At 44.8% G+C, this 25,521-nt stretch overlaps 1 protein-coding gene across 2 annotated transcripts in view; it reads left to right on the forward strand.

Annotated features, from left to right (window-relative positions):
* Positions 1–3,412: 3,412 nt before the first annotated feature.
* Positions 3,413–25,521, forward strand: part of ANKRD23 (ankyrin repeat domain 23) — a 46,283-nt gene continuing 24,174 nt past the window's right edge. Inside the window, exons 1-6 of one of the 2 annotated variants that reach the window (XM_029604305.1) lie at positions 3,413–3,563; positions 22,068–22,223; positions 22,977–23,114; positions 23,591–23,698; positions 24,829–24,927; positions 25,396–25,494. In XM_029604305.1, the coding sequence (XP_029460165.1) occupies positions 3,537–3,563; positions 22,068–22,223; positions 22,977–23,114; positions 23,591–23,698; positions 24,829–24,927; positions 25,396–25,494 (627 nt within the window). In that variant the 5' untranslated portion in view covers positions 3,413–3,536. Of the gene's footprint in view, positions 3,564–21,203; positions 21,249–22,067; positions 22,224–22,976; positions 23,115–23,590; positions 23,699–24,828; positions 24,928–25,395; positions 25,495–25,521 lie in introns of those variants that run through there. The other variant, XM_029604304.1, reaches the window with a different exon arrangement.

A 25,521-nucleotide genomic window follows, 5' to 3' on the forward strand; every position in this document is an offset into this window, starting at 1 on the left:
ACTCTCACCTGCAAGCATTGACTTGGAAATTCTCACATTATAATATGGCCTCCTTCCCTCTGCCCTTAAGTTCTGCCTGCGAGACATCTCCCTCGTCTCTATGGAATCCTTGACTTCCTCCATACCACAACATTATAGCCAATATCCCATCCTTATATCTCTTAATCCCCTAATCTCTTCTACCTGCAAGATTTATGTTAGTATTCATTGTGAGCCTGTTCTGATGAAGGCATTTACTTTGTCTAGTGCTGTTTACATTATAGGTGTTGCGTATGTTCTTATAATAACAACTTCCTGAGCCATATGGGCCATTACCATTGGAAAAAGTGGTGATGAGAGTAGCATGCTTTGCAGTACATTAGCTCATCCAAACTGTCCCTGAGGAGTCTTAAAGTCCTGCACTGCAGATTTAACCTTGATTTAACCTTGAAGTGTTTCTCTCGGAGTGGGGAGGAGCGGGTATGGCCAGGAAAGATAAACAACATGGGAGGCGGAGAATAAATGACACACAATCTGCTCCAGTTATTTACAACCACCTGGCCCCTTGTTTTCCTAACCCAGAATATCTGCTGTCACCATTACAGAGTTCCTTACATAGTTCTGTCTCCCGATGGAATGCTTTCAAACCCAACTTCCCTCGCTCCCTCCCCACTTTCTTTCCCCTCCTGCTCCTGTTAAATTCTCACTTTTATTCAACAAGAACTGAGGTCAGAGGAAATACAAATTCCTCGGCAGCAGAGGGAGAGGAATGAGGAGGGATAAAAAGAGCCCCTGAGAGAGGGGAAAGAAAGCTTAAGTTATGAGGCAGACACTGATCAAACACATAATATAGATATTAAAAATATAATCATATAACACCAGTGTATACTGAAACAAATAATTACACTTAACATTTATTTTTTATTTTATTCTTGTGAAATTGAAACATAATTACAAATATTTCTTGCACAGAAAGTGAAACATGCAGCAAATTAAGAAAAGAGCGTTGTATTTTTTGGTAGCCCAAAATTAAAGGGAGAGGTGGAAGGAAAAATCTCTAGGATGTAGGGTATAGCAAAGCAAAAAGGTAAAAACATTATAAAAGAGAACATCAGTTTCTCTTTAACTGGCCTCGCTTTACAACTTATCAAGGTCTATTACCCTCATTAATTAGATGAACCCAGCCTTTTTTAATCCAGAAATAATCTGTTGTGATGGCCCAAAAATCAATTTGTAAAATGAAGATTTGTATTATATTTCTTTTAAATGTAATCCATCAAGGTATATGAATGATCAGTGAATAATCAAGTATAAATAAATAAATAAGATACATTTACAAGAAAATTGGACTACAAGAAAAGCATGGAGTGCCTCAGCTCCTGGTGCATTGCAAAACATTTTTTCTATGCTCTTTGTGTTGATCGGGAAATATCTGGAAACATCCAGTCTTTTTGGTCATACAGTAAAGCTCTCCCTTTACAGAAAAGCCGTCTAATGATGGAGTCCCTATCTTGAGGAAATACATAGAGTCCCTCTCCGCGGTGATCTTCTTCTTGGGGTATTCACCTGTCCAGGTAGTGAAAAGGAAACCCTGCTGATAGGTGGTAGGTCTTCAGTCAGGACCTTCAACACCTCCAAGAGGCATTTCCTATACAGGTCAGTTGAAAGATTGGCAGGAAAGTTTGGAACGTTCAAAACATGTTGAAATGTCTTGCATAATTTCCCCAATTCTCCACATTCTGATGTAAAACTGACCTGTTCTGTACCAGTCCCTTCTAGGTAGAGGACATCTAGGTGAATGTTGTTCCAGCATCCCCACTTTCTCCATCTGGGAAGTCAGGGAGACCTTACTTGACTGCATCTGTTGATGTATATCCAAGGTCAACTAATGAGGATACAGCCTGCTCTAAGGAGGCTAAACTGTCCACACTGAATCTAGTTATACTGGGGACTTTGACCAAAGAGGGTCTGGTGGAAAGCCCTGCTAGCATCAAATTACACTTAATTTTCAACAAATAAGAGAAGACTATTTTCAAAATTATTCTTAGCATTATCATATAAATTTCATTTTTCCACTTAGCTTTGGGGAAAATGGGAAGCGCTCATCAAAACTGCACTCTTGGAAAGCAACCAAGACCCTAACATGAACCATGTTTCACTTACAAATACATTGCTCATGCACAGACACAAATGTGCATGAGCGTTTCTTTTCACGTGTTATAGTTTCAATTTCATTTTACACCCCCTGTTAACTGTAAACCAGCATGATGTGATTTTATCATGAATGCCGGTATAGAAAAATGCTAAATAAATAAATAAAATAAAATAAATAAATAAAATAAATAAATAAATAAATAAATATATGGATTGGATATATATATATATATATATATATATATATATATATACAATTTATATATACCGAGAGAGCGAGACACACTCTGACACTTAACATAGAAAATGATGGCAGAAAAGGTCCATCCAGTCTGCTCAGCAAGCTTATGGTAGCATCTGCTGCGCCATACAAATCACCCCCTTTCTTGGTTTCCCCAACCATCAAAGTCAGGGGCCCTTCTCGGTTGCTGTGCAAGTCCAATTCCCCGTTACCCCGTGCCATTGAAGCAGAGAGCAATGTTGGAGTTGCATCCAATGTATCAGGCTTATTGGTTAAGGGTAGTAATCACCACACCAGCAAGTTACCCCCATGCTTATTTGTTTTCCCAGACCGTAAAATCCAATGTCCTTGTTGGTTGCTGTCTGAATCTAATTCCCTTTTTCCTCTTTTCCCCCTGCCATAAAAGCAGAGAGCAATGAAGGAGTTGCATCAACAGTATGAAGGCTTATTGGTTAAAGGTAGTAACTGCTGCACCATGAAGTTACACCATGCACTCTTTTCTTCATTCCCATCCTCTAGCCTTTAGGGATCCACAGTGTTTATCCCATGCCCCTTTGAAATCTTTCCTGCATAGACCCTCTTCCCCATTCACCTCCCACATGCAACACCCCTGTCCCCAGTGCACACACACTGTCATTCGCTTAGAAACTGATAGGTAATTATAGTTTATTCCTGATCTCTTAGCATACATCTCATTGTATTATGGGATTTGAGGTCCATCATCTATTTGACTTCATCACTACAGGCACTACGATGAACCAGAGGAGGATGCCAGAAAACCAGGATTGGCCTAAAATCTTTCTTCAGAAACTGAGTGCTATAGGGGGACCTGACCCTTGGCAGGACTTGCCTCAGGGCACAGCACACTCCTATAGCTGAGTGGGCAGGTGCATGGAGTGACTTGGAACACTGAGTATTTATAACAGTGACTCCGACACTGTGTCTTGCAGAGTGCTGAAGTATGCCAGCTATCCCCAAGCCTCCGGAGTCTCTGCCTGGTGAGCACACCACAGGCCTGGACTCTAGCCCAGGCACATGCACGGGCAGAGACAGGACCCCCCGGGGGAGAGTGCCACACTGCAATAAAAGAGTTTAAAGAGCGACAGCTCCCAGCACTTGTAACCAGACAGGACTCTGGAGCAGACGGGGGCTCGGGGACAGCATGGAGATCATCAGCATTCAGCAGCTGGTAAGTGCTTCTTTCTTAGTACCTGCAGGGTGTTCCATCAGTCCCTCCACTGTGTCACTTAGGGAGATCTCTACCCCCAAATCCAGCTCTGAGACAGAGAAGCCCCCACAGCTCTCTCCCTGCTGTCATCCCTCCTTTAGCTGTGTCAGTAATGAGTCACTCCACAAGCCTCCTCTTGCTGTGTTGGTTATGAGAGAGGCTGTGCTGATGATCACTAGGTGATGGTTAGGAGGATGTCTCCCTAAGAGGGGTTTCTCTCACAGTCAGAAGAGAGGGTGACTGTCTCGCTATGAGAGTGTCTCTCACAGTGATGTGAATAGAGAGGATGACTCCCTATGAGAGTGTCTTCCTCACAGTGAGGGGAGGTGACAGGGTTACTGTCTCCCTGTAATAATTTTTGGATTTTTCCAAATGATTCTCAAGGCAGTATACAGCATTAGTAGAATTCAGATGCAATAAGTCCCTTTTCCAAAGAGCTTACAATCTGAGTGCCTGCTATAATAAGACATGAGTAAACAAATGTGTCCAGAACATCACATTTTCTTTAATAAAAAAAAAAAGAGTTCACGCCTGATGCAGTAAGGTAATGGTATGCTGATGTGTTAGGAGATAAAAGTACACAAACCCAAAAATGTGAGCAGAAAGACAGACATAGAGCACATAAAACATGACTTATACACATAAGCCATCTTTTCTGCATAAATCATGGTTAATGCACATAAACCCTTATTAATCAGGGCCTTGGCTATTATTGCACAATGCACAGAGGTGCACTTTTTAACACTGGAAATTTAACTCCTGGTCAGAGTTGGAGTAAAGTTGCTGGGGCTGAAGCTAGAGTTCATGGTCCCGCAGTCCTGTACTTGTGATTTTTGTGCAAAGAGCATACTTTGAGCACAACTTATGTAATTACATGGAAGAGGGCTAATTTGTGTGCATATTTTTAACTCAGGTTGGTGCACACATTGTACACTAAACTCCTTGTTAAATCAGGAGTAGAGTTGTGTGCACAAGCTTGTATTAACATTTACCTTATTACATCGGGGCCTAAGCAGGTACCTGAGGAAAAGGGGCGATAAAGTCGTGTGCTGAAGGTCACATGGCGTGTCAGTGGGGAAGGTGGGATATGAACCCTGATTTCCCAGGCTCTCAAGCTATGGCTCTAACCACTATGCTGTCTGTCTCACAGTGAGGGGGAGACTCCCTAAAAGGTTGTCTCTGTCAGTGGGGAGCGGTGAGATAATGGCTTTCTCCCTGTGAGGGTTTTCTCTCACAATGACAGAAGGAGAGAGGGTGACTGTTTTCCTATGATGCTGTCTCAGAGTGAGAGGAGGCAATGAGCAGGGCCGGTGCAAGGGTATTGGGTGCCCTAGGCGACCCTTGTGCTGCCGTTCCCAGTCGTCCCCCCCACCCCACCTGTTTCGGCGCCGACTGTCTCTTTTTCTCTTTGCCGCGAGCGGGGTAGGCCCCGTTTGTGGCACCTCTTGGCTGCTCTTCGGTGCCCCCTACGGCTCAGCGCCCTAGGCGACCGCCAAAGTTTGCCTAATGGACGCACCGGCCCTGGCAACGGGGTGACTGTCTGCCTATGAGGTTGTCTCTGTCAGTAAGGGGAGATGAGAAGGTGACTGTCTGCTTATAAGGTTTTTTCTGTCAGTGAGGGGAGGTGACAGGATGACTATCTAGCTATAAGAATGTCTTTTACAGCGAGGGAAATAAATGTTTTCAATTTCTTGCCCACCTTTACAAATAATACTCAGGATGGTTTTCAGCATTATTAGAATTCAGGTACAAGAAGTCTTTTCTCCAAAGAGTTTACAGTCTAAGTGGGTACCCAAAGCAAGGAGAGATAAAGTGACCTGCCTAAGGTCACACAGAGTGTCAGTGGGGAAAATGGGATTTGAACACTGATTTCCCTGGGCCTCGGCCCATTGCTCTAACCACTCACAGTGAAGGGAAGAGAGATGGTTACTGTCTCCCCAGGGGGCTGTCTCACATTGAGAAGAGGCAAGATTGTGACTGTCTCCTAATGATGTGGTTTCTGACAATAAGGAGAGGTGAGAGGGGGACTGTCTCCCGATGAGAGTGTCTCTCTCACAATGAGGAGAGGATGACTCCCTAAGAGAGTGTCACAGCAAGGTGAGAGGGGGACTGTCTCCTGATGAGAGTGTGTCTCTCACAGGGAGGAGAGGAAGACTCCCTAAGAGAGTGTCACAGCAAGGTGAGAGGGGGACTATCGCCAGATGAGAGTGTCTCTCTCACAGTGAGGAGAGGATGAGTCCCTAAGAGAGTGTCACAGCAAGGTGAGGGGGGACTATCTCCCTATGAGAGTGTCTCTCTCACAGTGAGGAGAGGATGACTCCCTAAGAGAGTGTCACAGCAAGGTGAGAGGGGGACTGTCTCCCGATGAGAGTGTGTCTCTCACAGGGAGGAGAGAGTGACTCCCTAAGAGAGTGTCACAGCAAGGTGAGAGGGGGACTATCGCCAGATGAGTGTCTCTCTCACAGTGAGAAGAGGATGAGTCCCTAAGAGAGTGTCACAGCAAGGTGAGAGGGGGACTATCGCCAGATGAGAGTGTCTCTCTCACAGTGAGGAGAGGATCACTCCCTAAGAGAGTGTCACAGCAAGGTGAGAGGGGGACTATCTCCCTATGAGAGTGTCTCTTTCACAGTGAGGAGAGGATGACTCCCTAAGAGAGTGTCACAGCAAGGTGAGAGGGGGACTATCTCTCTATGAGAGTGACTCTCACAGTGAGGAGAGGATGACTCCCTAAGAGAGTGTCACAGCAAGGTGAGAGGGGGACTATCTCCCGATGAGAGTGTCTCTCTCACAGTGAGGAAAGGATGACTCCCTAAGAGAGTGTCACAGCAAGGTGAGAGGGGGACTATCTCCCGATGAGAGTGTCTCTCACAATGAGAGTGTCTCTCTCACAGTGAGGAGAGGCGAATATCTCTCAGCAAGCAGAAAGAGTCATAATCTCCCAAGGAGAGTGTCCCTTTCACAGCGAGAAGCGGGTGATTGTCTCCCGATAACGGAGTCTTACCACAAGGAGAGGGGAGAAAATGACTGTTTCCCAATGACAGCATCTCTCTTACAATGAGGAAAGGGAAGAGGCTGACTGTCTCCCAATGAGGAGAGGAGAGAGGCTGACTGTTTCCCGATAGTGTCTCTATTATAGTGAATGAATATTATTTCATTCTTTTTTTAGCAAGCAAGGATTATTTTGTTTGCCTAATTATAAATGCAGAGCTGAATTTCCTATTGCATCACAATATTGCGAGATGAGTGCTATATATATACCTGAGGGTAGCTTTATAGCTACTTTTAAGCCCAGCAAATTCCTCCTGCTTAATCTGGGCTTTCAGCTCAATCAGAACACGCCTCCATTGGGTTACAACTCTATACCAGGGATATGCCCTCATTTTTACCGCTCTCCCCACTGCTTTCAAGCCCAACCATCACAGTCCCGGTCCCTAGCCAGGGGCCAGAGATTGTGGCTTGCTCAGTAGCCCCTTCCTTTTCCCTCGAGTCTGGCTTCTAGATGTCACTGCTGCCCAATGATTGGGCTTCCCACCTCCAGGCTCTGTGACTGCCACCTTGGCAGCTTCTCCAACCCCATTGTTCAGTTCCATTCCGTGAGGTAGGCTAGAAATGATACACCGAGAAAAATGGAAGCAAGGTTCCTGGGGATGGTATTTATTCCCTGTACCTTGTGATGCGGTGAGATAGAATATTCTTTATTCCCTACAGTGAGAACGAGGATAGAAATGCTTGGGGATGTGTGTTACCCTGTTCACATAACAGAGTATCTGTTACCCCGGCCACATCGGAGAATGTCTGAGTTGTTTTTTGTTTTTTTTAACAGGAGGTTAATTCTCCCGATTTAGCCAGTGCACAAATGTATTTGTGGCCCCAACTGGCAGGGTGTTAATCCTCCATTTCCCTCCCCTCGTCAGCACTTGTAGTATTGTACAGGTTCTCAGTGTCAGCAAAAAGGCCAAGAAGGGACTATTCTCATCACATACTTTGCTTTTGATCTTAGCCAAGAGATCTGAAAAAAAAAAAAATAAAAACAAAACAGGCAGACTAGATGGGTCAATTGGTCATCTACTGTGTTACTGTGAGGACAATCGCATGATATCTGTTACTGTGTCCACATAATTACGTCTTACTCTGTCCATACCACAGAGGGATCGATTTATCCATTAGAGGCAGGATAGGAGGACTGGGCAAATAGCTTTTCGGGTCATTCAACCAAATATTGTATTTTCTGTCCTTTGTTAAAAAAAACCCCCTCACTATTTGGGAAGCCAAATAGCAGCAAAAACACCATTAATAAGCGGATAATGAGGGATTTTGGATAGGGCTCTCTAACGGGCCGATACAGTAAAGTCCGCGGGAGAGTGGGCAAACAGGCCACTCTCCTGTGCGCGCGATTCTCTATTCAGATGAGGCCCGGCAGTAAAAACAGGCAAAAGGAGGCACTAGGGACACTAGCGCGTCCCTAGTGCCTCCTTTTGGACCGGAGCAGCGGCTGTCAGCGGGTTTGACAGCCGAAGCTCAATTTTGCCGGCGTCGGTTCTTGAGCTCGCTGACAGCTACGGGCTCGGAAACCGTACGCCGGCAAAATTGAGCATCCGATTTTCGACCCGACATCCGCAGGCTGACTTCACTTTTTTTTTTTTTTTTTTTTACTTTCTGAAACTTTCGGGGCCTCCAACTTAATATCGCCATAATATTAAGTCGGAGGGTGCCCAGAAAAGCAGTTTTTACTGCTTTTCTGTGCACTTTCCCGGTGCCCAAAGAAATTAGCGCCTACCTTTGGGTAGGCGCTAATTTCTGAAAGCAAAATGTGCGGCTTGGCTGCACATTTTGTTTTCTGAATTGTGCGGGTGCGGGTGCGGGTGCGGGTGCGGGTGCGGGTGCTATTAGGTTCGGGGGGGTTGGACGCGTGTTTTTGGCCCCTTACTGAATAAGGGGTAACGCTAGCGCGTCAAAAACGCGCGTCCAATGGCGGGTTAACAGTGCGCTTGTCGGAGCGCACTGTACTGTATCGGCCCGTAAGTTGTGGAATTCAGTATCACCCTTGTTAAACTATACATAAGTCTCATTATCCCTTTTACGACATGCAAAGTCACCCCTCTGAGGCCAGGCCCCTATGAAAAAGGCCAATGCAATAAAGTGCATTCAGCAGAATACACAGTTTTGCACATAGTTCTGGGCAAATGTGACTCCCAAGGCAGCAAGGATGTTTGTTCACAAAAATAAATGTGCAGATAGAACTCTGCATCCTGCTTAGTGCCCTCACATGGAAATCACATGCAAATTGAAGCATTAACGATTACTCCTAATACAGAGAGGTACGCAGGTTTTCTTAGCACTGGAAATGTTACTGCTGGTCAGAGGTGGAGTACGGTTTCCAGAACTTGTCAGTCTATGGGCAGAAACTGAAATTTCAACATCAGGACCTGGAGTCGGGATTTATACACAGAAAACACACAAAGTATGTGCACACAAAGTATGTTTTCTGTGCACACAAGAAATGGTTTCTGCACTGAAAGGATTTTTGTGCACATAAATCATGTTTTATGCACACAAAACATTTTTATTTTATTTATTTATTATTTTTGTTATACCGAGTTTCATGACAGATATCACATCAACCCGGTTTACAATTAACAATGTGTGTAAAGCATAGCGTAACGTATATTCCCAATAAACTGTGAAACTTTAAATACAGTGTATCAATACCGTGTGTGAGAAAGTTACAATAAAACAGGGAAAATTAACTTGGAGCTGGAATAGGGGGAAAATTGAACAATGCAATATATACATTTCTTCCAATTAATGAAATAGTATAGTAGAGTAAATAAATAAGCCTATGTGGATACATGTGATGGTACATAAATAAGAGACGGTAAAATAAGTGATCAAGGGAATAAATAAGACACAGTAGTGCCTGGAAAGATATGATAATAAAATGAAACGGTAGTGAGTAACCAAGAGAATAAATAAATAAGACACAGTAGTGCAAGGTAATGATATGATAATACTCAGCAGGTAAAGACGATAGTCCTCAGCAGGTAAAGATGAGTATAAGTTTATGGTAGGTGGATTCTTGGTTAGATCCAGTTATTGTAAACAAGTTTATGAAGATGAGTAAGGGTTTTATTCAAGGCTTGGAAATGCTTTTTTAAAAAGCCAAGTTTTAAGTCTTTTCTTAAATGTTAGAGCGCATGGCTCCTGTCTCAAATCAGGAGGGATGGAGTTCCACAACGCTGGACCAGCTGACGAGAAGGCTCTGAGACTCAAGGCTTTATGTTGGAAACATGAGTTTTGTGATCATAAATCACATCCTAGAGATCCCCCTGCTCTCCCAAGTTTAAAATGAGCATTCAGTAGCCTATGCTGAGTGCACATTTAACTCGAGTTTGTGTGCACATTTTCATTCGGCACACTTTTTTAACTCCCAATGCATTATCATACCATTAAGCTTACCTGTGCATTAAGAAACTATGCAATTAATTTCAGCACAGTTTTAACCCACACGTTATTGCATGGACCCCAAAAAGGGCAAAGGATATGCACAGAGCAAGAAGCCAAAATACCCACACTTCAGTCATCTCACTGCCTGTTTAAATATTCTCTCAAATATCTTGCATCCGGGTTCCACAGGAAACAATGGACAAACTACAGGAGCAGCAAGGCATTCTCTAGACAGATCAGCTCATTTATAAGAGAAGAATTGTTGGAAAACACACCCAGAAATGTGTAGAAATAGTAACTTATGCTAATTACCACACCAGAGCGCAGTGGCGTAGCCACGGGTGGGCCTGGGTGGGCAGCTGCCCACCCAATTTAGACCCAGGCCCACCCAACTGACACCAGAACTGCAAGGCTGTCGCGGGATCCCATCCCCGCGACAGTGAAGAGGAGAACCCATGCTTGGCACGCCATCACGGCACACGTGGGGAAGCGGTCCTACAACCATATGGCCGACTGATCTTCCTGTTTGGGGGGGGGGGGGGGAGGAGAGCGGAAGCGCCGCGCACAGTTTCCGCTTCCTCCCCCCAGAGCAGGAAGATCAGCTGGCCTCTCCTGCTGCCACTGGCCTCCTGCGTACGGCCGACCGATCTTCCTGTTTGGGGGGGGGGGAGAAGAGCGGAAGCGCTGCGCACAGCTTCCGCTCCCCCCCCCCCAGCAGGAAGATCGGTCGGCCGTATGGCTCGAAGATAGCAGGAGAGGCCAGCTGATCTTCCTGCTCTGGGGGGAGGAAGCGGAAACTGTGCGCGGCGCTTCCGCTCTCCTCCCCCCCCCCCCCCAAACAGGAAGATCGGTCGGCCATACGGCCCGAAGATAGCAGGAGGCCAGTGGCAGCAGGAGAGGCCAGCTGATCTTCCTGCTCTGGGGGGAGGAAGCGGAAACTGTGCACAGGCTTGAATGTGTATGTGAGGATGAGAATGGGAGCCTTGTTGTGTGTGTGTGGGTGAAAATCGGACCCTGGGTGTGTATGGGAGTGAGAATGGAGTCTTGAATGTGTGTGGGTGATAATGGAAGCTTGAATATGTGGGTGAGGTTGGAAGCTTGAATGTGTGTATATATGGGTGAGGATGGAAGCTTGAATGTGTATATATATGGGTGAGAATGGGAGCCTGGGTTTGTGTGTGTGGGTGAGAATGGAAGCTTGAATATGTGGGTAAGAATGGGTGTTTGAAAGTGTGTATGTGTGGGTGAGAATGGGACCTTAAATGTGTGTATGTGTGGGGGAGAATGGGTTTGTGTGTGTGGATGAGAATGGGTGCCTGGATGTGTGTCTGTGTGTGCATAAGAATATAAGCCTGGGGAGGGGTGAGAAAGTGAGAGCTTGTATGTGTGTCTGCAGAGAATGTGAGCTTGGGGGGGGGGGGGGGAGAGCATATGAGAGTGAGAGCCTGAGTGTGTGAGGGAGTCTGTGAGAGAAAGCATTTATGTATATATGTGTGTGTGTGTGGAAGGGAAGAAGACAGTAGTAGAAAAGACACTGAAGAGGAATTAGGAAATGAGCGACAAGGGAAAAAATGGGAAAGAGAGACCAGGACCAACTGATTAGAAAAATACAAAGATCAGACAACAAAGGTAAAAAAATATATATATAGAGAGAGAGAGAGAGAGAGAGAGAGAGATGTTAGCAATTTAAATATCTCTCAAAAAACTGCTGTAGCATCACAATTTTAACAACAAGAATTCTGAGTCACCTCAAGTGAGAGAAATTTTTTTTGAAATACCAGACCTCATAAACCGGCATAATTAGTAATGCTAAGTTAGCATAAATTGTATTTGCCCACGTTTATAATCATAGGTCACAGCTCTATATATTTTTTTATGCTTCCGTGTTTTTTATGCTTCCGTGAGAATAAAAATTGTCACTTATTGGTGGTAAAGATATAGTAAGTCACATTGACATGAACTTAACTTAAGTGAAGAAACGCCATGTTTTTCAGATGAGGCTAGCATAGAAAAAGCCCGACACTGGATCCGTGTTTCGGCTCGTGCCTTCGTCGGGGGCCGAAATAGATGGTGCTAGGGACGGCATGGGATGGCGGCGTCTGCCGATGTTGCGTTTCTTCCACCCAGCGTTTCTTCCACCCAGCTGGGTGAAAATTGTGATGCTACAGCAGTTTTTTGAGAGATTTATATTTCGCTGTTATCACTGCATGTAATTTTTGTAGAGAGTCTTTTTGGCATATAGCAATTTAAATGTCATCTTTGGGAATGTGCATTCTTATATTTTTGTATTTTGCTCTTTCTTAAGTATTCCACTGTTCAGACATTTTAGTTTCTCAGGCTTTCTATTTTGGCTTTATCTACATGTTTCTGTTTCTAATTTATAGTCTCTTATTTCTATATTAGGTAAGGGTCGGTCTCAGTTTTGCCTGTTTGTGACAGAAATGAGTATTTCTAGCATATAGTTTCTCTGTAGTAGTAGTCCAGCCTGTTCTGTTATTCCCGTAGGTGATGTATTAATGTTCTAGGGCCTGGTGTAGTATTTGCATTGCTGCTTTTTCATAAGGTTGCTGTTTGAATCCTGAGAGTCAGTGCTGTGATTGTTTGGCAAGGTTCCAGATGCCTCTTTGCAAGAGTTTGTTACTTCACAAAATAGCAGTGGAGGGTTATTTTTTGCTGAGATTACACCAGAATTTGAATTTTTTTTTTCATGTTACTTGTAATGTGAATTGCCCTAGCTCTGCGCTGCACCTGTTCTGATGATTAATTATATTTTATTGTATTTATGAAGATTTCTGGGTTTCTGCAAAGATGGTTCATGAAAGAATACATTAATTTTTGTTTTATTATATGATTGGATTTGATTGTTTTCTATACTTGAAATAATTGAAGTAAATTATTTTAAAGTTTCATACATGACACATAATGGCTGTTGCAAACTACTTAGAAAGCCATTCTAGGGTGCAGTATATGGCATTATTTATCAGTAAGAAAACAACTAGTAGACCTGCATGCCTTGTGCCCACCTATGTTAACCTTGTGCCCACCCAAAAAATCAATTCTGGCTACGCCACTGCCAGAGCGGGAAAGTAGTATTTATTTATTAACCGTTTTTCTATACTGTCGTTTGGAGACACCATCACAAAACGGTTTACAATTCGCACAATAAGAATATAAAATAATAAGATTACAATTCAAAATGTTAAAGTTTAAGAAAATAGTAAAATGAATAATAACATCAAAGGATAATACTTAAAACATAATTACATAAATATAAAGCCGTTAAGAGAGCATAAAAATCAAGTAGGAATAAAAACATAAAATCATAAATACTAAGAAAATACCAACTATTTCTACAGCATAAAGCTATCAACAAAGGTTACCAGGAAAGCATGAAAATGAATAAGCTATAGGTAAACTAGCTATAGATTGAAACTAGATAAAGTGGTACCTCAGTTCACCCCACTCCTTTTCCTGCTGTACTATGGAAGCACCTGCTCACCTCACAATCGGGCCGATACAGTAAAGCGCGGCCGCGGTTACCCTGTTTCTAACCCGCTTTGGACACTTAAGGTGAACCCGCGATTCAGTATCCGGTTTTACGCGTCCTTACCGCTTGCCGAAATGGACATGTATCCGTCTCCGCCCGCCGTATGTATATGATATGTTAATGATCGATTTAGCTATTCCCTCCGATACAGTAACGTGCGCCCAGATTATCGCCTTTTTAACCAGCTTATTTGCCGCGTCTTTAACCTGCATATTTACTGCCTACCCTGACCCTGGCGTTAGTGTGGTGTTCAGTCAGCTTCCCGCTGCCTTGAGCTGTATCTTCGCCCCCTCTGGATATCCCTCCTTCAACCTTCTCTGCACAAAAGTCATTTAAAACATGTTCCTTTCACTCTAGTGCCGGGCGGGCAAGGTCAGCTGGGAAGGCCCCATCTGGGCAGGCTTGCCCTGTCACCGCAGGCATAGAATCAGAGTTGGAGGCGCAGCAATCCCTTCTCCACAGCTGCAAATGGAGTGGTGGAGAGTGGAATAACATCGATCTCTTTCGCCAGCCATGACGTGACTCAGCTGACCGAGGTGATAAATGGGGTGAAGAGGACAAAGACTGACTCTGTAAACAGCTGTTACTTCCATTCTAGAGCCTTGAGCGCCCGGCTGGACGTCCAAGCCACGACCTCAGACATCCAAGGTCGCGGTGTCCATGATCGGAGGCAGCGGGAAGGTCCATGAACGGATGCCACAACCTCGGACGTCTGAAGTCGCGGCGTCCGTTCATGGACCTTCCCGCTGCCTTGAACGCCCGGCCGGACGTCCAAGCCGCGACCTTGGACGTCCGGCCAGGCGCTCAAGGCAGCGGGGTCTGTAGAAAAGAACCATCCACTTACCTGGTGGAATGACATTTCAAATGACATTTGTAATGACATTTCAAAGGACAGGTACCAGTGCACCCTGGATACTGTATAGGCGCTGCATACCGCTCTATACAGTAAAATGGATAGCGAGCGTCTACCGCTTCATTGACGTGCTTTGGACGCCGCTTGGATTTGCGTCTAATTTGAATACTGAATCGAGCGGTATGTGAACCAAAATATGCGCGCGGCAAACGAGCGGGCGCCCAGCACTGCCGTATTGTTTCTTACGCGTCCTTACTGTATCTGCCCGAATGTGTCTTTTGCCTCCTCCCAGTCAGTGTATCTGTGTCTCTTGTCCTGCCCTTATCATAAAGTATCTGATTACCTGCCCACCTGACATTCTAGCAATTCTCAAAAGCCATTTACCCACTTTAAGTGCACTCAACGTGGGTAAAATCTATGGAGAATTCAATTCAACCTCCTCCCCGGTTTTCCCCTCTGGGTGCAGCCACTTCCAGGCAGCAACTTTAAGCCAGTGAAATAATTTCCTAGGATTCTCTCCAGCCTGTAGAACTCCACTACAAAATTTGTGGTGGTAAGCTTCTGAGGTGAGCCCCGTTCTCCCTAGGATTGCTGCCTTGACTTCAGGATACGTGGCTGTCCCCTCCGGGTTGCTTGTTTGATAGGCTTCTTGACTCAGTCTGGTAAGTAAATTTCCTAAATATGTAGCCTATCTGGCCATCCTGCCAGTCTTGTGGTGCGCTCAAAATTCTTCAAGAACACATCTGGGTCCTCCCGAGGGATCATCTTCAGAAATATCGGCGACACCGATGGTGGGCAGGTCACAGCAGTTTGCACTGCCTGGGCGATCTGCATAATCATGGTATGCTGCCGCCTCCCCTGTGCTTGTAACACTTCCTGCTGGGTAATTTGCGCTTGCAGGGCATTCTGTAGCTGCTGTTGACCAGTAGCAAGAACTTGGATTACCTATTTCGTTTTTACGTCTCTCTCCGGGGATAGAAGAGCGGAAGAAAAAAAAAAATCTGCTGGCCTGTCAGGCCCTTACTTACTCCTCGATTATAGCCCCCTTGGCCTGTGCACAAGCTGGGTTGGATCTGGGAGGGCCCCAGGAAAGCAGTGTGGGGGGGGGGGGGGGAACTCTGCAAATGTTTTTTTTTCCTCTGCTATCTTGCTGCAGCTGTAGGTCCTTTGTTGTGTTTCACGCTTTAGGCAAGTGATCCCACTGCTGACACCATATGGTGTGTGCAGTTGGTGGCTGGTTCACAGCCAGAGGAAGACACTTGGACACTCTGTGTTATAGTGCTTTTTATTTACTGTGCAAGAAAGAATGGTTTCAACACAAAATAGCCATCAGCCCTCAGTTTGAAGTCAGCAGTGCTCTTCAGCAAACAAACCAAAACAGTCCCATGGTGGCCCTTATGGCAAAATTCACCCAATCTTTCATACAAGTAATCAGTGCGATTCACCTTACTTCAGGCTAGACGCTAATGTAGCTCAACTTCAAAATACATGCAGTTCACCAACCTTATAAATACGTGGTTCTTGCATAATCTGGGACTCCATCTGCTTCCCAGGGCCTCCCTAACCTTCTCAGGCCCTCAGGTTTTAAGGACTAGTAAAAAGTCCCTCCCTTCACCCAAGGTTCCCTATGGGATTCAGCCTTAAGGAGCACTGGGCGGAATAGATGTGCCAGTCTCTTAAGGTAGACTGAGGGAGTTGTTTATCAACTCCCTCACAATGCCCCACTCCCAAACAAGAATAGGTGACAGTTTTTAATTAGGTTTTCCCACTTTGTACAGACAGCTGACTTTTGCAGGTGATTTTAATACTGTTCTACAACCATACTTGAATTATTCTACACTGGATAACAGACATGATAAGAAGGTTAGGATGCTTTTAAAAAAAAACAAAAAACTATACTAGTGAGTTTGGATTGTTTGATGCAAGGAAAATGGTTATTCCAAAAGTTAAAGATTATACTTTGTATTCACATCCCTTTGATGCCTACACCAGAACAGATTATACATGAAAGCAAGGGCTGGAGGAGAGTGCACAGATTGGCTCCATTACTTAGTCAGGTCATGGATCTCTTAGGGTGGATGTTCATATCGCTCAGGATTCTGAGAGATGCTGCGTCTGGAAACTGAATCACAGAAGACTCTCAGATTTAAAAGTAGTAGATGAGATAAGGCACAAATTCAGAGAATATTTTACATTCAGTACTAGTTAAACTACTTTACAATCTACGTCATTGGATATATTTAAATGAATAACTTCACAACACACTCTGCTAGGCATAAGAAACTATCAACAGAGAGTAACTTGAACAAATAAATGAAAGAGATGGAAACTAAATACAAAAACAAAATACAAATAAAAAAACATTTTAAGAGAGTTGACTTATGCTAGGAAGAAACAAGAAAATTTTGCTGGAAAAATTCCAGTATTATCTGCTGATGTAAAAACAAATATATTATGAAAAGGGTAACAAGGCAGACAGAATTTTGGCTTTGAAGTTAATTAGATAAATTAATAAAGGGAATATTGATTCTATTAAATATGGAAAAGAGATGAAACCATTCCCTAGAAAGACTATCCCAAATGCTTCAGGGAAACACTATCTACATATCAACTGCAAATAGATTATCAAGCATAACCTTTCCCAGACTAGAACAAGAGAATTACAACCATTTACAGTGGAGGAACAATGAAAACCTTTACATGAATTGCCTGGGTTAAACAGATTTACTCCTAAGTATTATCAAGTATTTGGTGAAGAATTTGCTTGCTATATGGCAAGTCTGTTTAATGATTTCTTAGCTGATGTAACATTGCTGGAAATCACGATGAATGCAGGTATTATTGTAATACCAAAACTAGGTAAGGATTATACTTTATGTAAATCTATTTCCTTCTTCAATTCAGATGTCAAATTATTTGTTAAAGGTCTTGCCATAAAATTGAACAAAATTCTACCTGACCTGGTTCAGAGAGACCAAACAAGGCTTTGTACCTGGAAAGTAGTTATATAATCATATCTGGAAAATGATATATGTTTTCCATGTAGCCAAAATTAGTAATACACCAACTATGTTCCTCTCTCTCAATGCTGAAAAAGGGTTCAATAGAGCAGATTAGACATTTGTAAATTAGTGCTTTGGAAAGTAAGACTGGATCCTAATTTCTGAATTTGGATAAGAACATAAGACTTGCCATACTGGGTCAGACCAAAGGTCCATCAAGCCCAGCATCCTGTTTCCAACAGTGGCCATGGCCAATCCAGGTCACAAGTACCTGGCAGGATCCCAAAGGGTAGATATATTCCATGCTGCTATCCCAGGAATAAGAAGTGGATTTCTGCAACTCCACCTTAATAATGGTTTATGGACTTGTCCTCCAGGAACTTGTCCAAACCGTTTTTAAATGTAGCTACAATAATATCCTATGGCAACAAATTCTAGAGCTTAATTATGCATTGTGTAAAAAATATTGTCTTTATTAGTTTTAAATGTATTACCTATTAACTTATGTGTCCCCTTGTCTTTGTATTTTCTGAAACATTAAACAACCGATTAACCTTTACTCATTCCTCTCAACTCATTATTTTATAGACCTCAATCATATCCCTCTCTTCTCCAATCATATCCCTCTCTTCTCCAATCATATCCCTCTCTTCTCCAAGTTGAAGAGTCCTAACCTCTTTAGCCTTTCCTCATTGGAGAATCATTCCATCCCCTTTATCATTTTGGTTGCCCTTCTCTGTACCTTTTCTAATTCTGCTACATCTTTTTTAAGATGAGGTCGCACCATGGAGCGATGCAAAGGCATTATGATATTCTCTGTTTTATTCTCCACTCCTTTCCTAATAATGCCTAGAATTCTATTTGCTTTCATGGCTGCTGCTGCACACTAAGCAAAAGATTTCAATGGATTATCAACAATGATACCTAGATCCTTTTCCTGAGTGGTGACTCCTAATGTGGAACCTTGCATTGTGTAGCCATAATTTGGGATACTCTTCCTTAAGTGTACCACTTTGCACTTGATCATATTCAATTTCATTTGCATGCCCAGTTTCCCTGTTTTGCAAGGTCCTCTCTGACAATCCTCAGGTGATGGTGAAGGTAAATGGGGGTACTCTAAAGAATTTAAGGGGAACAAGAGGGGTGCACTCTGTCCCCATTGATCTTTGCTTTAATGATGTAGCCATTGCCTTCCAAGTTACATAAAAAATCTCAGTACTGTAGAAATCAAGATAGGAAAACCTGAAGAGAAATCAATAGATGATACCACCTTGGCAATCTCTTATATTTTATTGTTGAATTTACTGATAAAAATTAAGGGAATTTGGTAAAGCTTCATATTTTAAGGTGTACTGAAATGGCAGCCCTATTTGACTTTGGAAGAGGTAGAAGTTCAAAGGATTCACATGAACTTTCCATTTCAATGGAATGAGTATTAAATATTTGGGAATACAACTGATAAAAAAAACTAGATGTTAATTTCCCAGAACGAACTTCTAGGAAACTTTTAAAAAGTTCTAAAATGCTATACTAGATAAAGTATTTCATGGATTGGAAGAATCAGTACTTTCACAAAGTCAATAATGCCAAGGGTAGGCTATCTTGTTCTGTCCCTTCCAAAAAAAAAAATGCAGATTTTATGAGGAATTATAGGGTTTCCTGAATTTTCAAGAAAATATTACATAGGAAGAAATTAAAAGGAAGACTGGCAGTCCTGAACATGCAAAATTATTCCCATTCCTGTCAATAGACATCAGTTAGTGATTGGCACTAAGGACAGAATCTAAAACCCAGGTATAAACAGAGCAATCCTGTAGCCCTCAGTGGGAGCTGGAAGATGCCTTATGGCTGTCCGTGAAACATAGAGGAATTAATGGAGATAGTCATCCCTTGATAAAATTTGAGATTAATATATTAACTGTAGAGTGTCCATCGAAAACTTATCACAATTAATGCCAATACTGGATAACCCATTATTCCTTCCCAAAATATCCCCAGGTGTATTTAGAAACTGGAAAAGGAAAGGAAGGCCTAGTTTAGGTTAGGTTTTTATAGGTGCTTAGAGCATTGCTGCCACTGCCGTGCCTCTATATCGGGGCCTGCTGTGGCGCCACTTGTCCTCTCCAGCAGCAGTAACTGGAGAAAGAAAATTCAGCACGGGGATTCCTGCAGCCGTCGCACGCCGACAGGGCCTGCGGCACTCCGCTCCCCCCCCCACGCGCCAGCTTCCGGTTACCATGGAAACCCGTTCCAAATTCCAGGCTCAGAATTACAGGGCTGCGGAAAGAGCCCAGATGTTTGATCTTAATGAGCTAGGGTAGTTTGGAGAGGATATAACACACACATAGGACCCAAAAAGCACAAAGGAAGGCGATCTATGATAGCCTTCCTTTGTGATTTTCTTCTTTTCATTATAACACACACATATACACACACACCCTCCCGGATAGCTGTGAAAGGAATGTTTATGGGGCTGGGTCCCAGCCACAGTTCTGACTGAGCTGGAGCAGGAGGGAACAGCTGCCCCCTCCCCCACACTCTGCCCCATCACTAAAAGATGAACCCACTCCTGGGCCGTGGTCGCCAGGCCCAGCTCTGTCCCTGGGACAAGTCACTTTTCATCTCCCTGCGCTTCGGTTTACTCCACTGCACGTGGGTAATAGCAAGAATATGAATCGTCGTGGCTGCTGTCCCTGGGATTAACACGGCCAGATTTTATTTCTGAGCTATTGCAGTGAGGCTAGGGCAAAAGGCGCGCTATAAACCTACGTTATTAACATGGCGTTAAGCTCTTGTTTAGAAACAAAAATGACGCTAACCTGCAGTCAGAGCCGCAGCGGCTCTATTTATGATTTCCAGAACTGCATTGTGGTTCTGGGCGGTTATTCAGAATCACTTCCGAGGCTGTGACTTAATTCCTCAAGCATGACCAGCTCAGCCTTTATAAATAGGGCTCTGCTGAAACGCTGACGCCGTCTGACAGCTCAGGAACAGGTGTAGTCTATTAAATAAATGGCGGCTAAGCACTTGTGGGTATGTGCAGAATGCACGGGCACAGCCAAGCCACTTAATCAGATTCAACAATTAATATTAACAGCAAAGTGCCTGCTCCTAAACGGCAAAGGGAGAAGGGCACTACAGTCCCATGGAATCACCGCGCTGTGGAAGCGGTGAATTGCGGGTCGATGATCCCCTGCTCACGTGGCTGTGGCAGTTGTGAATTATATTCTGCTGCAGTTTAACCAGCAGAAAGCGTGATCTCATTTTGGCTGATCAGTAAAGCTACTGCCTCTGCACCTCAAGTTTTTTCATTTTTTTTTTATAGCCAGCAATTTACTCCTGCTCCCTTGAGTTTTTAGATCACTCAAAACCAGGGCTTGAGCCTTCATTTGTAGTTATCCTTAAATTTTTCTTCTATTTTATACCCCATCCCTACTTGCTTTAGTGCAGTCATTAAAGCATTATGATGATAGGCCTTGGTAGTGGACCATGCCCCCAGGGCTCCTTCTGGAACCCCCCCCCCCCCCCCCCCAATCATGAGACCTAAATTCTGCCACTAGGGGTCACCATTGTACACCTAGTGACTCCCTCTCTCACTCTCAGGGCTATGAAAGCTGCCCCCGCAGCATCCCTAGCCCTGGCTGACCCAGGAGGGATGTAGTTTCGAGAAACTAACCCATTTCCCTCCGGGCCAACCCAGGTTTGCTGATTCTAGCTCCACTTACCAACTACGAGAGCTGCAAATTAAAGGGCAATAATTCCATGGTCCCATGACTGTGCAAGCGGTGAACTACAGGCTGGTAATTCTACTTTGAGACAGTTATGGCAGCTGTGGATAATTCCATGCCTATATGACACTGGGATGTAATCTGTGAGTTCTAGGTGCTTAGCCACGAGTGTCACATTTTCTTAACCAGTTCCTCCAACTTCCCATCCTATCTTTCATTTTTTCATTGCACCTACTTTCCCACCCATCCACTTCCCTCTGTCTTTCGCCCTTTGCGGCCTACCCCCTTCATCTACCCTTCTGTCTTGCCCTTCTCAAGCTCATTCTCGCCTAGCTCTCTTCCTAAATTGCCTCATCTCACTCTCATCATCTCTTTCCTGTTTCCTGATGTTTCTCGCATCCTTGTTTCTTTCCCCTGCTCTGCTGGTTGTGAATGGGAATGTGAGCCCTGCCCCTGAAGGGTTGGAAGAGGACTGCATGGGCCGGCAGGCAGGAAAGGCACAACGAAGAGGATGGAATGAAAGAGGAGCAGGAGAGGCTGAGGATGAAGCAGAGATAGGAGAGGCTGGAAGGGCCAGAGAAATAAGAAGATGAATGAGAGGGGTGGGGTCTCTCTCGAATCTCTCGCAGCAGTGACATGGACGAGTGAGGGGTGGGGAATCTTTCTCAATAATGATTCTGACTATTGATGGGTGTAGGGTCTTTACCAGTAGCGACGCAGATGAGTTACTGGTGTGTGGCCTCTCTTAGCAGAGACGTGACCGAGTGAAGGATGTTGGGTGAGGGGTGTGCTGTGATCATTGTAATCGGTCTCCATGAGCATAGTTTCTCCTGACACTTTGTGAGGGGGGTGATACTTGTTGCTCAGCATACTTGTTCCCTCTCTACGTAGGTGAGCAGTGAGAGGAGCGAAGAGAAAGTGAGAGGGTGCGGAGTGTTGGCTGGAGATCTCATGCCAGAGGTCAGATGGCAGAAACAAGGCATTCTGGGAATCAAAGAAATCATCAAACAAGAAAAGCAGAAGGCAGAAGATGAGAAGAGGAAGAAGGTGATTGTTAGCTGACTGTGAGGGATTGTGGGTAATGTATAAGGTCACCTCTAAGAGAGACTGTGAATTTGATATATAGAAGGGTCTCTCTCAGAAATAGTTTCTATATTGGGTTTTTTGTGCTAGGGTAAAAGTCCGGAGGTAGGGAGGATGTGCTGGGGCAGGAGTGGGGGGTGTTGTAGGGAGACTGCCTCACCCCAGGTCCACCTGAAGAGGCTGAGCAGTTCTGATTTTGCCTTATTGCAAGCAGAGTTGTAGTTTTGATTTATCTAAGAAATGTAGGACTGCTTTTCCATGCATGCAGTGGGGACTGGTCAGAAGTGAACCAGCCTCTTTGGCTTGGTTCACTTCTGACATGGAAATCTGAGGGTGTGGGAGGAGAGGCTTGGATAGGAGGTGGGGTGGATCAGGACATGGAGCTGGGAATGGAGAATTAATCAGCAAGGCAGGTCTTGGCAGGAAGGAGTTGGGGTTAGAGCCAGGGAGGCAGGAGTATTCACTGGAGTAGAGCTTGGGAGTATTGGGTGTGGGTGCCCAGGTAGAGAGGAAGGGCTGAGGTAGGAGCTGGGGCTTGGGGAAAGGAGTCAGAGTACAGGGAGGAAACCCTGGGGTTGGAATCGGGGTGCAGGGAAGAATCACTAAGGTAAAACTTGGAGGTGTCGGGAGGTGGTGCTGGGGAAAAACCCAGAAATCATAGACAGACATTGTGGTTCGTCTCGGTTCCTTGTCTACATACGTATACCTCTTTGTTAGATTGAGACCTTCAATAACTCACGGATCCGTCTGGAAAATTTGGAGGATCTGCAAAGCATCGTTCGTGGAAGGAGAGAGAAGAAACCAAGAATAGCAAAGAAGGAGCCTGTCCCTTCAAAACCTGAGCCCCAGGAGACTGTGAGTATCCAAATCCTTCTGAAAGCCTTTCCCCAGAAGACAGTGAGTGCCAAAACCACTTTTAGCATGTTTCATGGAAAAGCAATTTAGAAATTAGAAATATGAATAAATAAAACAAACAAAGCTGAGCCCTAGGAGACTGAAACCCAGGAAACAGACGGCATCAAAGTCTCTTCCCCCATAGCCGAAATCCCAGCCCCAAGATGCAGTTCCTCCCCAGGAGGCAGTGAGTGACTGGCACTCCCCTGGCAAATGTACTTTCAGCACAGCGTGGGGTGGGAGTGTTTCGCTCCGCTGGGATTACAGCCCTGATTTCTGTCCTTTGTGCACTCTGGGCTCAGTATGGGCTGGGGAGTGGGTGGCAGAGCTCCCATTACCATGGGGGTCTGCGGTGGAACTATAGCGCTTTTCCTGTTCTCTGTGCACTCTCAGCCTGGGGTCTTTCTCACTCTGGGATCTATTGCTATTTCCTGCAGACAGAACCCGTGGATGTGCCAGAGTTCCTGAAGTCTGCGCTGGAGGGTAGAGTCCTGCTGGTAGACAAGTACCTGTCTGACGGGGGGAACCCAAATGTACATGATCAGGTAAGACGTACACCTTTGGGGAAGAGGGGAAACCAGCAGCTGCACTGAATCTCAGGCACCATCAGGGAAAGGGGGAGGCCTGTGTCGTGCCTGATCTCACACATCCCACCAAGAAGGGGACTATCATACTCAGGGGAGGAGGAGAGAAACCCCCTGCTATCCCTGGTCTCATGCACCCTTCAGGGAGGGACTGGAACCTTGCATAAAAACATGCTGGGGCAGATTAGGGGTGTGCATAGACATAGTTTTCATTTTGTATTGCTTTTTTTTTTGTTGTTGTTGCTTTTACTTTTGTATGTGGTTTAATTTGTTTTGTTTGTTTAAAAAGAAATAGAGAAAATGGAAAGTAAAATAAAATAGAACAAAAAAAAAAAGCTGCACAACTCAAGATCTCCCCTTCGCTACCAAAAAAAAAACAACCATTGCCAGTGCCATAAAAATTTAGAAATCCAAATGGAGAAGGAGCGATCCCCAGGTATTTCTGCCTCACTGGGTTGGGTCCCTTCTTAAAAATGGTGCCAGCCAGCCAGCCTTGAGACTGCCACTATTTTATTATGCAGAGGTTGACCTGTACAACAAAATGGCACCAGCAGTGTTTATTTGGAAGGGCAGGGGGTATGCCAGAGCTACTGGCTTCTTGAAACAACATGAAAGAAAAACAAACTTACTTTTGTTTTGCTTTAAAAAAAAAAATTGAAACGAAACAGGAAATGTATTAAAATTTGCCCAAGCACCTCCCTAGATTAGACCTATGATCCATCGAGTTCAGCATCTGACTCTGCCAGTCCAGATCACGCAGAAGCATCAGCGAGGTGGGGATGTTCTGATCCTGCAATGTGCAGCTCCACGTACTGTACTGTGCCTACCTCAGCAAGGGGGCAACCTGCACGGAGCGGCGGTTACTGCTGTGGGAAGCTTGCTGGGCAGGCTGGATGGACCATTTGGTCTTTTTCTGCCATCGTTACTATGTTACTGAGAGGGGGGTCCTGCAGAGATATGGCTCAGGTCTCTGCAGTGCGTGTGCACAGCGCTGCTCTGTCACTGTCTCCGTAGTGTGTGTTTTGGTGGGGACACGGGTGGGGGAGACAGAGCAGTGTCCTGCATAGATAACGTGTGATTCCTTTTTGCAGTTTCTGTGTACTGCCCTGCACCGTGCTTGTCTGAGAGGTAACCAACAAATAGTTGAGAATTTGTTGGACGCAGGAGCAACACTGGAGTCGAGGGACATGGTGAGTGAGGCTTAGGGGCCCCTGGTTACTGAGAGATCTGCCCTCTTTCCACGCTGCCTTGGTGTTTAATCTGAATGGGTGAGGCTGGGGTCGGAGTATTACATTGACTCCGTCAGCATTACATGTGGAGCAGGTTAGGAAATGGCTGAAACCTGCTCCTGCAACGTTGATGGCGTCAAGGGTAATGCTGCGAGAAACCTTCCCCCACAACCCTATCTCTTGGTGAGTAATCGGCATGGGTGAGGCTTGAGTCAGGGTACTCCTGAGACCATCCTCTTCCCCTAACCTCGGTGTCTAAATTAAATGGATGAAGCCTCCCTTGGTGTATAATCAGAGGCTGGGGTCAGGGTATTACTGAGATAATGCCCCCCTCCCCCTCAGTGTGTAATCTAGATGGGTGAGGCTGGGTCATGCTGTACCTGACACACTGCTGCAACATCTAATTTCTTATGCTTGTGTTTTTCACAGCTGGGAGGGACACCACTGCACTGGGCCTGCCGTGGGGGGCAGCTGGAGATCATCAAGCTGCTGCTGAGCAGGGGAGCAAAAATCTACCGGAAAGACAAGGTGAGAGTGGGGAGGTGGGGGCAGTAT

The sequence above is a fragment of the Rhinatrema bivittatum genome, chromosome 5, assembly GCF_901001135.1.
Source record: "Rhinatrema bivittatum chromosome 5, aRhiBiv1.1, whole genome shotgun sequence".
Classification (NCBI taxonomy): domain Eukaryota; kingdom Metazoa; phylum Chordata; class Amphibia; order Gymnophiona; family Rhinatrematidae; genus Rhinatrema; species Rhinatrema bivittatum.